The sequence below is a fragment of the Poecilia mexicana genome, unplaced genomic scaffold, assembly GCF_051168715.1.
Source record: "Poecilia mexicana isolate PSO_F unplaced genomic scaffold, ASM5116871v1 scaffold_10, whole genome shotgun sequence".
Lineage (NCBI taxonomy): Eukaryota > Metazoa > Chordata > Actinopteri > Cyprinodontiformes > Poeciliidae > Poecilia > Poecilia mexicana.
Window position 1 is genome coordinate 15,139,366 of NW_028263379.1, and position 15,778 is coordinate 15,155,143.

General features: G+C 34.2%; 3 protein-coding genes across 5 annotated transcripts; 2 read left to right on the forward strand and 1 right to left on the reverse strand.

The window, feature by feature from the left end:
- The first annotated feature begins 2,394 nt into the window (after positions 1–2,394).
- On the forward strand, positions 2,395–5,009 carry LOC106923368 (uncharacterized). Of its 2 annotated transcripts, none has more exons than XM_088009225.1 (5): positions 2,395–2,440; positions 2,575–2,901; positions 3,784–4,134; positions 4,218–4,349; positions 4,665–5,009. In XM_088009225.1, exons 1-5 carry the CDS (start codon positions 2,398–2,400, stop codon positions 4,799–4,801), a joined length of 990 nt encoding a protein of 329 aa, XP_087865351.1. In that variant the 5' UTR covers positions 2,395–2,397; the 3' UTR covers positions 4,802–5,009. The 2 variants fall into 2 exon arrangements, with proteins under 2 accessions (XP_087865351.1, XP_087865350.1); XM_088009224.1 differs by having other exon boundaries at positions 4,218–4,340; positions 4,555–5,009.
- A 1,387-nt stretch (positions 5,010–6,396) lies between these two features.
- On the reverse strand, positions 6,397–9,443 carry LOC148156943 (uncharacterized). Of its 2 annotated transcripts, none has more exons than XM_088009227.1 (6): positions 9,172–9,443; positions 8,758–9,096; positions 8,127–8,483; positions 7,920–7,949; positions 7,304–7,365; positions 6,397–7,203 (listed from the first exon to the last, which is right to left on the reverse strand). In XM_088009227.1, exons 1-6 carry the CDS (start codon positions 9,212–9,214, stop codon positions 7,084–7,086), a joined length of 951 nt encoding a protein of 316 aa, XP_087865353.1. In that variant the 5' UTR covers positions 9,215–9,443; the 3' UTR covers positions 6,397–7,083. The 2 variants fall into 2 exon arrangements, with proteins under 2 accessions (XP_087865353.1, XP_087865352.1); XM_088009226.1 differs by having other exon boundaries at positions 7,920–8,045.
- Positions 9,444–11,818: 2,375 nt separating this feature from the next.
- On the forward strand, positions 11,819–14,468 carry LOC106923369 (uncharacterized). The gene is made up of 6 exons (XM_088009229.1): positions 11,819–11,867; positions 12,005–12,331; positions 13,128–13,478; positions 13,590–13,715; positions 13,905–13,948; positions 14,042–14,468. Exons 1-6 carry the CDS (start codon positions 11,825–11,827, stop codon positions 14,171–14,173), a joined length of 1,023 nt encoding a protein of 340 aa, XP_087865355.1. The 5' UTR covers positions 11,819–11,824; the 3' UTR covers positions 14,174–14,468.
- Positions 14,469–15,778: the final 1,310 nt, after the last annotated feature.

Below are 15,778 nucleotides of genomic sequence, written 5' to 3' on the forward strand. Positions count from 1 at the left end.
AAACTCTTCTCTACTGTGTTACACCCACACAACCTGATTCTGCACAACACGACTTGACTGGAGTTAGACTCGAGCCTTTTTACTTGAAAATATTTGGCATTTTATCCCAAGTCTTAAGTTTAAAACATATTTAAAAAACATATTTAAAAATTGTGCACTATTAATTCGTTTCAATCATTCTAGCAAACTCAGACCATCTCACTGTTTTTCCATACTCTGAATATGTAAGTGCAGCCAATCAAATTAACCAGATTTAAAAATAAAAAAAGCTCAAAGCAAATATGCTCCAATAGTAATTTCTTTTTGGATACGAAGAAACTATGAAGAACTCAACAAAAAGCGAAGTCCAACATGAAAAATATGGAAGAAGAGAATTACAGACAACGATGGAGCAACTTCCAACTTGTTCAACATTTGAAGTTGCATAAAAAAATGGTATCATTTACTTTTGCTACAATGACATAGCTGACTTTAGCTAACTATGTGTTATTATCATGCCTTTAACATTCACGCTATTTTAAATCCAGTCCTACAAGCACATCCAAGAATAACGTGCAACTTGTTTGTTCCGGTTTGTTGGTAGATGGTGAGCAGGAGTCCTTTTTAGAAAAAGGTTCTTAACCTAAATTTAGGAAAGAGAATATTTCTTCTTTCCATTATAATGATAAAGAGGGCCCGGTTCCATCAGTAGATGAATTTGTATATTTGAATACATCTGTGTCAGGAAATATAGAGAATAAATGGACTGTTTACATCATTCAGTTCTTTGAGTCTGATCATAGAGTTCTGCCTTTGCATTTTTCATTCAGTTTATTCTGAAAAATTTAAGTTTAAATGAGACTGCTCTTGCTGCTAACTTTAGCTGAACTGTACAATATAGAATTACAATATTAGAATTGTTTTTTTACTTTTTAAGTTCATTTGCACATGTTTCTTGTTGACTTGAGATAAATACAGATTTAAAAAAGAGCATTGATGTTTATATTTTTGCAACATTGCTGAAAAGAGAGATTCCAAAAGACGTAAAATTCAAAGTTTCAGACTTGGGACTTGACTTGACAGTGGCTTGTCTAGGCTTGAGAATTGATTTGGTACATTAGGATAAAAACTTGAGACTTGCAAAACAATGACTGGGTCAATGACTTGTATTGTGTGTGTGTGTGTATGTATATATATATATATATATATATATATATATATGTATAAAAAAATTCCCTTCTCACCCTCTGCGGGTGGTCTCTCTCTCTCTCTTTCATCCTCTGAGCTCGGGTCGTCTACCAGAAACCTGGGAGCTTCAGGTTCTGCGCAGTATCTTGGCTGTGCCTAGAACTGCACATTTCTGGACTGAGATGTCTGATGTTGTTACTTGGATCTGTTTGAGCCACTGCTCCAGTTTGGGGGTGACTGCCCCGAGGGCCTCGATGACCACAGGCACCATTGTGGTCTTCACCTTCCAGGCCTTTTCCAGTTCCTCTCTGAGGAACTGGAAAGTAGTAGTACTAACTGGTACTACTACTAACCAGTTAGTAGTAGCTACTAACTACTACTAACTGGTTAACCAGTTAGTAGTTAATATATATATAACTTTTTATGTTCATTTTACACTGCTCTGACAGTCTGCCAGCAATTTGACAACGGTTTTTATGCTGATCTCAAACCTCTTTCCCTTTTCAACTTCGATAAGAGTACCACAACACTCAGAGCCAAGACTGTGCTCCAGATTTAAAGACATGAAGATGTGTCACCAGAGGTGTTTCAGTCTGTTGAAAGGAAAGATCAACTCCACAGATAACAGACTTTCTGTTATCTGTTATCTGTGGAGGTCTATGTTGACCTATGACAGACCTGAAACATTGGCAAATTTGCAGTTGTAAAGATAGCAGTCTCTAAGGTTGAAGTAAAATACTGATGTTATTAGAGATTTAAATTTAAGGGTCAAGACTAGATAAAAACTCAAAAAGAGTTTCAAGAGGATTTCCAAACACACACAACTCCCCAAATAAACACATTTACATGGTTTCTTTGTGAATCATGTTATGTTTGTGAATTAGAATCAAAACTAAATCAATTGTAGGTTTAAAAAAGTTGAGAAACAATCATGTTAAAATTATGATTAGATGTTAGTTTTTAAAAAATGAACATAAATGTGAGCTTACTGTACAATTGTAACAGTTTGCTTTTGCCTCTGAATGATGTCTTCATCCCCCATATTTTACAAGATCGTAAGAACAGTGCATAGCAGACATTTCAGTTAGTGAAGGATGAGCTAGTAGTAGAGGAAATGCACTTTCAGGGTATATTTTGGTATAACCAATCAGATGCTTTGAACATTTTGAATACCACGCCTCCTTTTTTCATTTAAATATCATCAACTGTCCAAATAAAGACATTGAGAAGATGATTTTCTTGTGGCTTGCACTGCTCCTTGTTCATCAGGGATGTAAGTTCTTCTTAAAGTAAATAGATATTTCATTCATTTACTAGTCTGTTAGATATTTTAACAATGACATTCATCTGTATGACTTAATATTGTACCGTTTGTAATTTTTATTTAAAACTTTTTTTTTTTATTAGGCTCATTGGTTCCAGTGATCACGGTTCAACTCGGTGAACCTGCAACTTTGACATGTCGTTTGCCAAACGAATGGTTGGGTATTAAAAGTCTCCACTGGTACAAGCAGAGCGCAGGTGATACTCTGAAAGTGATTACAATGCTGCGTAAAAATACCGACCCTAAGTATGGACCGGGGGTGCCGGCCTCAAGACTGAAGACAACATATTATGAGAAAATCACCAATCTGACGATTCTGAATACAACTAAAGAAGACGAGGGAATCTATCACTGTGCAATCCTTGACTGGACTGAGAATACCTGGAGAGGGATCTATTTGTCAATAAAAGGTATTCATTTTACTCCAATATATTTCTTCTGATGGGAAGTAATGGTAACATTTTATGGTGGCTCAGGTAGAGAACCTTGACTTGATAGAGAATTTGCAGATGGAGATAAATATTACGATGATGGCAAGAGGATATCTCAAAGACGGGGAGTTCATCACCAAAGATAAATTGTCAAAATACCTGCTGGAACATCCAAAACACTGATCAGCGATAATAAAAAAAAGCTTTGATAACTGAGGTTTTATATCACATTTGTCATACTCGATAATGAATAGTTATGGTGGCCTAATCTGGTCCTTTCATAATGTTTTATGTTGTCTTCTAAACTCTGGAGGGACACACAAATAGAGACTGAGAAAATCAAAGCAATTTTTATCTGTATACTGCCTAATGGCATCATTGTGATAAGGTGTTCAATATTATTTAGTTTTAAGAATGATTGTCTCCAGCTGCCTCTTGTTTCCCCTTGATTACTCCTGGTATATTTAACCCCACATGTGTTTGTGTTCCCCTGTTGGGTTCTTGTTGAATGTTGTTTGTCTACGTCTTGTCTCAGTTCTCGTTGGTTGCTACAAGTGTTAAGTACCTTGCCTTAATGCTCACCCGTGCTGCCTGGACTTTCTTCATCATTAAATCTTAATTTTCTCGCTACAACCTAGGTCCACTGCATCTACCTCACCACATATTACCGCAAATCATGACAATAAATGTAATGTATACTATGTTTGTGTAAAATTGAAAAGAAAAAAAATCTGTGCTTTACATGAACAGTAAGAGCTAGCTTATATTCTGATTGTATTTTTTAAAATACATTAGGAATATTCAAAGGCTTCACTCTTGAGTGCTACCATTAATGTTGGTAAACATTCTTTTACTATGCAGGGAACGATGACAGAACAATGAACTACACAATTGTGCAGCGGTCACGACCAGCAAATACAGCCAGACTGGGAGATTCTGCAACTCTGGAGTGTTCAGTTCTCTCTCACTCTAAGAATAGGTCTTGTCCAGGAGGCCTCAGTGTGTTCTGGTTCAGAGCCAGATCACAAAAATCTCTCCCTGAAATCATTTTCACGGATGGAATCAACCAAGACGACTGTAGTTGGAAACATGAGAGGAAATGTGTTCATAGCTTCTTTCACAATGTCAGCAGCTCAGAGTTTGGGACGTACTACTGTGCTATAGCCAGTTGTGGAGAAATATTATTTGGAAATGGGACTGCTTTGGAAGCTGGTAAGAATATTAATGTTTTACATAAATTGTATTGATAATTAAAATTAATCCTTAAACACCAATTTGTTCCTTTTCTTTTCTAGAGAAATCAGACTCCGCATTTATCATTCTGATCACAGTAGTAATTTGCCTAATAATTTCAGTTGTTTTACATATTACCATCATCTGTCACCAAACCCAGAAAAAAGCCAAAAAACAGATTAAAGGTAAGCGTTATTTATTGAATCTAATTTATTATTTTATTTTATATTCTAGCAAAAATAATGCACAGATAAGAAAAGTCTTTACTGTGAATACCTTTCTCAACTTCAAAGACTTGGAAGTGTTTAGAGATATCAACTTTTAGAACTAAAAGATAAATTATTTTCAGTTAAGTATTGGTTCTTGTGAAACATATTGACATATGTCATTTTATTTTAGACACATCATCAAGACAGGATGATTTGGGCCTAAAAGATGATAATGTATGTAATATCTGTCAAATTTTTATTCACTTAACTTTTATATTGTGGAAACATGAAGATTATTACTGCTATTTATTTATTTTGTGCAGGATGATGATGAAAATGGTGTGAACTACGCAGCATTGCATTTCTCAGGAGGGAAAGCAAAGAAAGGAAAGAAGAAACCAATGGATGAAAGTGTGTACTCACAAGTTAACTTTTAAATACAACTTCTTGTCCATGTAGTAGGCTTTATATATTCAGTTTAGTGTCATGTAAATAGATTATATGAAAGGAATTTAAACATCATATATGGGAGCTATTTTATCTTTAAAGGTCTTCATGCTATGAATTGATTTGTTCCAAAGTGTGAAGTTATGGTTGCTTTATTTTATATTTTAGAAAAATAAATTAATAAAATGTATATAGCTATTTTTTCATAGTTTTTTTTTTTTTTTGTCTTTTGTACATTTAATGCCTTTTTCAACAATGTAACTCAGAAATGCCAATATGTTTTACAAATCTAATTTTGGAGGACATTAAAGCAAAAAATGCGGAAATGCTTTGCAATTCTTGGTGTGAAAAAGACCTCAGTGTGAAGGTTGTGGGTTCCAGCTTCTTCCTGTCAGATGTCGATGTGCCCCTCAACAAGGCACTGAACCCCAGGCTGCCTGCTGATCTATGAATCAGTGTTTGTGTACATTGATGAGTGGCAATGGGTTTATGTGGTCAGTATGACCAGAAAAACACAGTGCACCTTAATTCCATTTAGCTCCTGAAATACATATATTTAGTGAATAAACTAAGTGCAGACGGGAATAGATGCTAAGCATCACAATTTACTTAGTTTCTCACCAGTTCCTGAAACGACTTACACAATCAGCCTACAGAAGACAGGCAGTCTGTCATCATTGTGATGATATAGAAAGACTAAACTTGTCACTGAATGCTTTTAAATATCTGAGCAAGTTGCTACTAATTTCCTCTTCCTCCTCACTAAACAAATCGCTATACTAGTCTTCACTTTGTCAGCACAGATCTAAACCATAGCCTTTGTTATGTCTTTATTCTTTGACTGCCACTGTGTAGTGTGTTGATGCAATATGTAACTACGCTCAGCTTTTGGTTCTCGGCTGCCACATACTGGCTTTGTTCATTTCATGTTTCATTTTTTTGTTTCAACTTAGGCGTAAAAATGACTTTAGCTTCCATAGGCTGCAAAACTGATGCAACTGTAAAATTATCAATGCCATTTTGTCCAACATAAATTCAGAACGTCAATTTATCTTAAATTAATAAGTTAGTTTGGTACAACTAATAATTTTAGTTTAAAAGTGGCATTTATCAAGAGGCTTCCTGAATGGTACTATAATTTCTGATTAACTTATCCAGTTAAAAACTTTCTCACACCATTCCCTTTATTTTATAAATATATCTATATCTATAAAATTGAAATAGCTAAAACTGCCTTAGTACACAAATTTATTCAAGGTGTAAAGGGATTCATACATTAACCACATAGCTATGTTGCACTGAAAATATATTAATAAACTATGGCGCTGCTTTATGTCAGAAAACAATTTTAAATAGCTGCCCTGACTATTAACAATCTAAGATATCAGTTGAATAAGAGACTGTGTTGAATCTTTCTCTTTGAGCCATCTTCAAAAAGCATTTTTGCATACAATAAAAATATTTGATCTAAAATAATGGTGAAAGTTTTATAATGAACTTGCAGACTCCATGATTGGCAATACTTTAGAAATCTTTTGTTTTGCAATGTTTCTTCTGATGGGTCAACCAAATCAATCAACACCGGTGAGCATCAAATAAGATTTTATATTGTGCATACACAGGACATAAACCAAGCCGATGCCATTGTTATTCTTCTAACTGGAAATTGATATTGTATTTACAATGAAAAAAAAAGATTAAATTCTGAATGAAACTTAAAAGCAGATTCAGAGTAATATCGGTAGCTGTGAAGATTAACGTGAAATAGGAGTAATTTTTTTTAACATTCAATTATAATATTCAACTACTTCTGGACTATAATGCAGCTAATTGGGACAAGTACAGAGGATAAAGTCCCAGACAGCAAAAAGCAAAACAAGAAAAAAACATTTTAATCATTACCAGAAATTATCTAATTTTCAAAAATATTTTTCCATCAGAAAGGTGATCACTGGGACACATCAATATTTGTGAGAAATACTTCTGTAAGTTGTCCAGTTATACAAAGCAATTTCTGTCATTTCAAATTCTTTTGTTTTTACAGTTGATTACAAGAATATTACAATGATTCCAACAGGAGTGGATTGTGTTAATAAAAGTAAAAATACAAACATTTCAAAAAGACGAGCGCAATACGTGAATAAAACCCGTCAAGCAAAGCCACATATCTTAAGAAGTCATAAAATCTTGCTCTAGCATAGGTTGAAACGTATGTTAAAATACTCTACATGAAGAGTTATCTCCAATTATTCACATCAATATTTACTTATGTTTAGACTTTAATCTCAGAGTAGAAACACTCCTGAGGTTCCATTTGTTTCTTCTTGCCTCCACGTTTTTCCTTACTTTTAGAAAAATTCAATGCAGCATAATTTTTGTTTTCACCGTCAGCCTGTGGAGCAGATGAAATTAAATTTGTGCAAATAGCTGTTGAATATGAACGAAAGAAAATCAAAGCAAGAAAATATTGTTCATCAATCCATTTTACTTACAGGATCAGGTATTCTCTCTCGATGTCTGTGTGATGTTTCTTGTGAAGTGGTGCTCTCCATCCCTGACAAAAAAAAAAAATCAGAAAGTTATAAACTCCATCCATTTTCTTTGGATGTTTAAATCTGTTATATTCGATGGTGACACAAGTCAAGTAATAGTTGTGAGCGAATATGCAGGAAAAAAAGAGGTGAACATACTTTAAGAAGTGTCAAAAGCTTTAGCTCGTGTTTAATTTTATATAATTAAAAGCTGGACTGAGCTACAAAGTTGCATGGACAAAATCACTTTTCAAGAGTCTTGGTAAGAAACAAAATACTTAAGTTTAGAGATGGGAATAAAATATTTACTGATGTTTAGTTACAAATTTGACTGCCAAGTTTCACAGATAATAAATGCAAACAAAGGCAATGCAAAACCATATTTAACACATTTATAATTTCAAAGTTGGCATCCAAACTTATTGTTGCAAACCTTCCAACTAAGACATGACAAACTTTATACCAAATTGGCAAATCTACAGAGAATACAGAAAGTTATAGTTGTTTAAAACAATGAATCTTTTACATAGTTCCAGATAAACAAATAACAGAAATCTAATTTTTTTGTAATACTTGCCATGAGATCTTTTGTGACATCCCCTCAGAGCTTGGTAAAAAATGAGAACAATATTTAAAATCAAAGAAAAAACCAGGCAGGATACGGTAGTCACCAGGGCAATAGTTTCAAAACTTGTGATCTCCACTAAAAACAACAAAAGATATTATTTGTAATTGATAATTATTATTTTTTACTTAATTTCAAGTATCGAAGAAAAAATCCTACCAATTTCCAGTCTGGTTCCATTCCCAAATAATATTTTTCCACATGAGGCCACAGCGCAGTAAAAAATCCCAGAATCAGAGGAGTTGACAACTTTGGAGAAATTAAACATGCAACTCTTCTCAGAGTCAGATTTCTTCTCGCATTCATGATGTTTGTTTCCCTCTGTGTAGATCATATTTGGATAGGTATTATTTGATTTTGCTTGGAACCAGAACATGCTGAAATCTTCAGAGCAAGCCATCTTCTCAGAGTCAAACAAAACTGAACACTGAAGGGTAGCCGTGTCTCCTGAGCGAACTGGAATGGATACTGAAGGCTGCTGAATGGCAGTGTTGTTCAATATCCTCACAGTATTATCTGCACAACAGAAGAAAAGTTTAAAAGTAAATTAAACTATGCCAAATACACCTCTAGCGTTTCTGTTAAAGAATGGTCAGATTCAGTGAGACGCTTAATGTATAAAATTTAGTTTTTATTCAATTAAATTTTAAAATGCAATGTAAATGGATTATGTCTTCCTTATAAGTCCACATATTGTTCTTTTTCCTCTATTATGCTCTATTATGTTCATAAGGTGAAATTTTAGAAGCAAATATTTAGAAAAAATCCAACACAAACAAAACATATTTACCTGTCACCATCAAATATGTCCCACTCCATTCAATACTCCCTGTCCAAGCAGAGAGTGCACAGTGATAGAGTCCATCATCACTGTAGGACGCCTTCAACAATGTCAGACGACTAAATTTCTGATCATTATTTACCTCCCATCTTGAGTCAGGAATCTCCGGCTCAAATTTATGGGTTGTAAGTTTTTGTTGTCTCAACAACACTTTCACAATCAGTCTCAGCGTATCTCCTGGTCTTTGCTTGTACCAGTAGACATCTCTTTCCTTAAACTCACTGGGCAGAGCACATTTGAAGGTCACAGATTCTCCAGTCTGAACAATGTTCATTGGTACAAGAGTGTCTGAAAAGAACAAAAGCGTTAAATGAAAAAGCTGCTTTTAAAGACATAGCTAGAATAATAAAAACAAAAACTCACATCCCTGCTGAAGACAAAGCAATGTCACCATTAACGCGATCATCTTGACCCTGTCTCTTTGTAGGAATTTTGCTGGGCTTTTAATTACTGTGGGTGGTGCTTCATTAGTACTAATATCCTGTCTGTCACACCGTAAGAATATTCTGATTGGTTGTCACAAAAACTATATTTGGTGATTGCAAATTGCAAATGTCATACATACTTCCTGCCACACAGTTTTTTCCATTTCTTAGAAAAGCATATCGCTTCAATCTTCTATTTTCACACACAACTTAAAAAAAAAAATCAAAAGGTTTTACACTTACAGATGTTACCACTGAAGTATCGCCTGCAGTTTTGTTTTGGCAGCTACTAATATTTTTCTGAAAGCTACAGCCACAGGGCTCCTACTGTAGTTCTGTAGGTCTAAATAATTGGATGTAAAGCCAAATTGAAAAGTCTACACTGGTTTCAGCTTTTCTAATTTCTTGAAATGATAAATGTGTAGAGATGTATTTTCCTGTTCTATTCTCAGCAAAAAACGGTATGATTTACTTTTGCTACAATAACATAGATGACTTTAGCTAACCATATGTGATTAGTAAGTTTTTCTGGCCTGCGTTGATTATATTGTTTGACTTTAACATGGATACTATTTTAAATCCGGTCCTACAAGCGCATCCAAGAATAACATGCGGCTTGTTTGTTTCAGTTTGTCGGTGGATGGTGAGCAGGAGTCCTTTTTAGAAAAGGGTTCTTAAACTAAAGTTAGGAAAGAGAATCTCTCTTCTCTCCATTATAACAATAAAGGGGTCGCAGTTCCAGCAGTAGATGAATTTGTATATTTGAATACATCTGTGTCAGGAAATATAGAGAATTAACGGATTGTTTACTACAGTCAGTCCATTGAGTCTGATCATGGAGTTCTGCCTTTGCATTTTTCATTCAGTTTATTTTGAAAATTTTAAGTTTAAATGAAACTGCTCTTGCTGCTAAGTTTAGCTCAACTGTACAATATAGAAGTAAAATTATTTTTATACTTTTTAAGTTAATTTGGACGTTTCTTGACTTGAGATACATATTTAAAAAAAAGAACACTTGGTCTATTATTGATGTTTATATTTTCGCAACATTGCTGAAAAGAGAGATTCCAAAAGATATAAAATTCAAAGTTTCAGACTTGGGACTTGACAGTGACCCGTCTTGACTTGAGAATTAACTTGGTACATTAGGATAAAATCTTCAGACTTGCAAAACAATGACTGGGTCAATGACTTAAATTTTATATACTGTATTTTCCAGACTATAGAGCGCACCATACTATAAGCTGCAGCTACAAGTTTTTTGAAAAAAACTCAAAACGTATATATATTCGCCGCTCTCAGTTTTCCGTTCCTAATAAACCTGCTGGATTTATTAAGGATGCAGCCCTCCGTCTCCAAAGTTAAAGGTAAAAGGTAAAGGTAATTTTATTTATATAGCACATTTTCAGCATCAAGGCAATAGAAAGTGCTTCCACAGCCGAACCATGGTTTCGTTCATGCCGAGCTTACATGCAGCGGCTCCGTTTTCCTCCTGAACTGCCAGATCCATGGCCATCATAAATATCATATGAGTTTGAAGAAATTTCTCCGTCATACCTGCTGCTAGCATGTGCTTGTTCTGAATGGAAATCAGCACTTTTTCCATTGATTTACAATTTTGACTTCCAATGATTCACTTATTGCTAAAGAGCCCCCTGGTGGTTGAAGAAAAATCCACAGAAAAGCCACACCGGTAAGACGCATGGTTCATAGTGTAGGAAAAAAGTAGCGGCAAATAGTCCGAAAAATACGATACCATTTTTTTGTTCTTTTTACACTGCTCTGACAGAATGCCACAAATTTGACAACAGTTTTTATGCTGATCTCAAACCTCTTTCCTTTTTCAACTTGTATAAGAGTACCACAATGCTCAGAGCCAAGACTGTGCTCCAGATTTAAAGACATGATTTGAAGAAGATATGTCACCAGAGATGTTTCAGTCTGTTAAAAGGAAAGATCAACTCCACAGATAAGAGGTTATCTCTTATCTGTGGAGGTCTATGTTAACCTATAACAGACCTGAAACATTGGCAAATGTTGCATTTGTAAAGATAGCAGAGTCTCAAAGATTGAACTAGGTCAAAAATCTTTGAACATACTGATGTTGTTCGAGATTTCAATTTAAGGGTCAAGACTAGATAAAAACTCAAAAAGAGTTTCAAGAGGATTTCCAAACACACACAACTCCCCAAATAAACACATTTACATGGTTTCTTTGTGAATCATGTTATGTTTGTGAATTAGAATCAAAACTAAATCAATTGTAGGTTTAAAAAAGTTGTGAAACAATCATGTTAAAATTATGATTAGATGTTAGTTTTTTAAAAAATGAACATAAATGTGAGCTTACTGTACAACTGTAACAGTTTGTTTTTGCCTCTGAATGATGTCTTCATCCCCCATATTTTACAAGATCGTAAGAACAGTGCATAGCAGACATTTCAGTTAGTGAAGGATGAGCTAGTAGTAGAGGAAATGCACTTTCAGGGTATATTCTGGTATAACCAATCAGATGCTTTGAACATTTTGAATACCACGCCTCCTTTTTTCATTTAAATATCATCAACTGTCCAAATAAAGACATTGAGAAGATGATTTTCTTGTGGCTTGCACTGCTCCTTGTTCATCAGGGATGTAAGTTCTTAAAGTAAATAGATATTTTATTATTTACTTACAAGTCTGTTACATATTTTAACAACTACATTAATCTGTATGACTTAATATCCTTTGTAATTTTTACTTAATTCTTATTTATTTATTTATTTATTCAGGCTCATTGGTTCCAGTGATCACGGTTCAACTCGGTGAACCTGCAACTTTGACATGTCGTTTGCCAAACGAATGGTTGGGTATTAAAAGTCTCCACTGGTACAAGCAGAGCGCAGGTGATACTCTGAAAGTGATTACAATGCTGCGTAAAAATACCGACCCTAAGTATGGACCGGGGGTGCCGGCCTCAAGACTGAAGACAACATATTATGAGAAAATCACCAATCTGACGATTCTGAATACAACTAAAGAAGACGAGGGAATCTATCATTGTGCAATCCTTGACTGGACTGAGAATACCTGGAGAGGGATCTATTTGTCAATAAAAGGTATTCATTTTACTCCAATATATTTCTTCTGATGGGAAGTAATGGTAACATTTTATGGTGGCTCAGGTAGAGAACCTTGACTTGATAGAGAATCTGCAGATGGAGATAAATATATAATGATGGTAAGAGTATATACTAATAGACGCGGAGTTCATCACCAAAGATAAATTGTCAAAACACCTGTGGAAATAACTAAAAAGCTGATTATAAAAAAGTTTTGGTAACCAAGAAGGTTTTATGTGTCATACTCAATAATGAATAGTAAGGGGGAACAAATCTGGTTCGCTGTAACTTTTCATGTGGTCTTCTAAACTCTGGAGGGAAAATCAAAGCAATTTTTATCAGCATTCTGCCAAATAACATCAGTGTCATAATATTATTTAGTTTTATGAAGTATTCATCAAATGCAGAGACAGAAATTTATTATTTTTGCAACTGTTGGCCAATGGGTAGTTTATCAAAACATTTTGCCACTGTCGGCCCTTTGAGGACATTTGTGATCTTAAAATGAGATTGAGATATTGTTTTATATGCTGTTTTTTATATCTCAAAATGAAATAAACTATCTCACTGCCTATTAGAAAATCAATTGTTTGAATATAAATAAACTGTTGATTAATTTGCAGTAGCAAACACATATAACGATTATATACTTGTATAAAATTGAAAAGAAAATCCGTACATTACATGAAAAGTATATTCTGTTTGTATTTTGTTTGTAATAGATTGGGAATATTCAAAGGTTTCACTCTTAAGTGTTAAGGTTAATGTTGCTAAACATTTTTTTACTATGCAGGGAACGATGACAGAACAATGAACTACACAATTGTGCAGCGGTCACAACCAGCAAATACAGCCAGACTGGGAGATTCTGCAACTCTGGAGTGTTCAGTTCTCTCTCACTCTAAGAATAGGTCTTGTCCAGGAGGCCTCAGTGTGTTCTGGTTCAGAGCCAGATCACAAAAATCTCTCCCTGAAATCATTTTCACGGATGGAATCAACCAAGACGACTGTAGTTGGAAACATGAGAGGAAATGTGTTCATAGCTTCTTTCACAATGTCAGCAGCTCAGAGTTTGGGACGTACTACTGTGCTATAGCCAGTTGTGGAGAAATATTATTTGGAAATGGGACTGCTTTGGAAGCTGGTAAGAATTTTTTAATTTTTTAATTTATTTATTTTTTTTATTTTACCTAAATTGTATTAATAACTATTTAAATTAATCCTTAAACACCAATTTGTTCTTTTTGTTTTTCAGAGAAATCATCAGACTCAGCATTTGTCATTCTGGTTACAGTAGTAATTTGCCTGACAATTTCAGTTATTTTACATCTTACCATCATCAGTCACCAAACCCATAAAAACACCAAAACAGAGATTAAAGGTTAGTGTCATTTATTGAATTTAATATATATTTTTTATATTTTAGTAAAGAAAATGCACAGATAAGAAAAGTCTTTACTGTGAACACCTATTAAAGACTTTGAAGTGTTTAGAGATATTAACTTTAGAACCAAAAGATACAGTATCAGTTCTTGTGAAACTGTATGATTTTTATGTCATTTTATTTTAGACAAAACATCAAGACATGATGATTTGGGCCAACAAGAAGATAATGTATGTAGTCATATACATCAAATACATTTGTATTGATTTAACATTTGTGTGGTTGAAACTTGAACATTACTGCTATTTTTTATTTTTTTGCAGGCTGATGATGAAAATGATGTGAAATGTGCAGCATTGCATTTCTTAGGAGGGAAAGCAAAGAATGGAAAGAACAAACCAATGGATGAAAGTGTTTACTCACAAGTTAAATACAACTTCTTGTCCATGCAGTAGCCATTATAGATTGAGTTTACTGTCATGTAAATACATTGTGTGAAGCCAGTTTGAACATTATATATAGGAACCTTTTTATCTTTAAAGGTCTTCATTTTATTAATTTCCAAAGTGTGAAGTTGTGTTTGCTCTTGTTTTATATTTTAGAAAGAAGAAACATATAATTACTTTTTAAAGTTTTGTTTTTGTCTTTTGTAATTATGTGTTTTAATCTGCTTTTATATAATGTAATTCAGAAATACCAGTGTGTTTTAAATATCTGTTTTTGAAGCAGATTAAAGGAATAAATGCTGAATTGCTTTGCAATACTTGATGGGAAAATGATCACAAACCTGAACGAGACCTTTAGAGGGGCGGTGGCTCAGTGTGAAAGTTGTGGGTTCCAGCTTCTTCCTGTCAGATGTTCATGTATCCCTGGGCAAGACACCCAACCCCAGGCTGCCTGCATATGTGAGAATAAGTGAAAATGTGCATTGATGAGTGGGAATGAGTGAATGTAGCTCTAGTGACAAGTACTTCTAGTGGTCAGTATAACCAGAAAAACACAATAGAAACTAATTACATTTAGGTTTTGAAATACAGATATTTAGTGAATAACCTAGAAGTGTGGAAAGGAACGGATGTTAAGCAAATTCCTGAAACAGTATAGACTTACTCAATCAGCCTACAAACGACAGGCAGTCTGTCATCATTGTAGGGATATAGAGATTAAACACTGAAGGCTTTTAAATCTCTGAGCGAGTTGCTACTAATTTTCTCTTCCACCTCACTAAACAAATCGCTATGCAAGTCTTCACCATCAGCACACATCTAAACCAAAGCCTTTGTTATAAAGTCTTTATTCTTTGATTGCCATTCCATTGTGCATTGATGCAGTATCTAACATTATTGCTGAACTTTTGGTTGTTCTCGGCTGCCACATACTGGCTTTCTTCATTTCATGCTTCTTAATTTTTTTTCTTCAATTTATTCATAGAAATAATTTTAACTTCAACAAGCTGCAAAACTGATGGAATTGTAAAATTATCAATGCCATTTTATATAACAAACATCCATTTATCCTAAAGAGTTAAGTTCAGCTAATAATTTTGATTTAATTAAAATGGATATTTATGAAGAAGCTTATATCATTTGATTAACTTGTCCATTGTGGAGAATTATCCTTTCTCCATTAGGTTCTTGATGTATGAGGTTGAAGGAGAGTCAGTGAGTTGAATTCATGAATTTCAATTAATAAGACTAAAATTCAGCTGGTCCATTTGTTCATGCTATACTTATGGGCTAACAGAGCAAAATGGCATCAAACAGCAGTTTGTAATTTCCTTTGCTAGTCTCTAAGTTACGCCCTAAAGAGGGTGTTCCCTCTTTAGGGAATACCTAAAGAGGGAAAAGGGTTTTGAACACTCTCAAAACCCTTTGTTTTGAGGGTGTTCCCTAACATGTCATTTCCTTTAGCTTTACACAAATGTGATCTATGCGAATGCAGGTATGTTTATACCAGCATGCAAATAGCTAAGAGATGGAGGAAAACACATAATTATTTATTCTCAACACCAGTTAGTCAAAATTTTCTCTATTCATTCCCTTTGTTTTCACATTATAAAA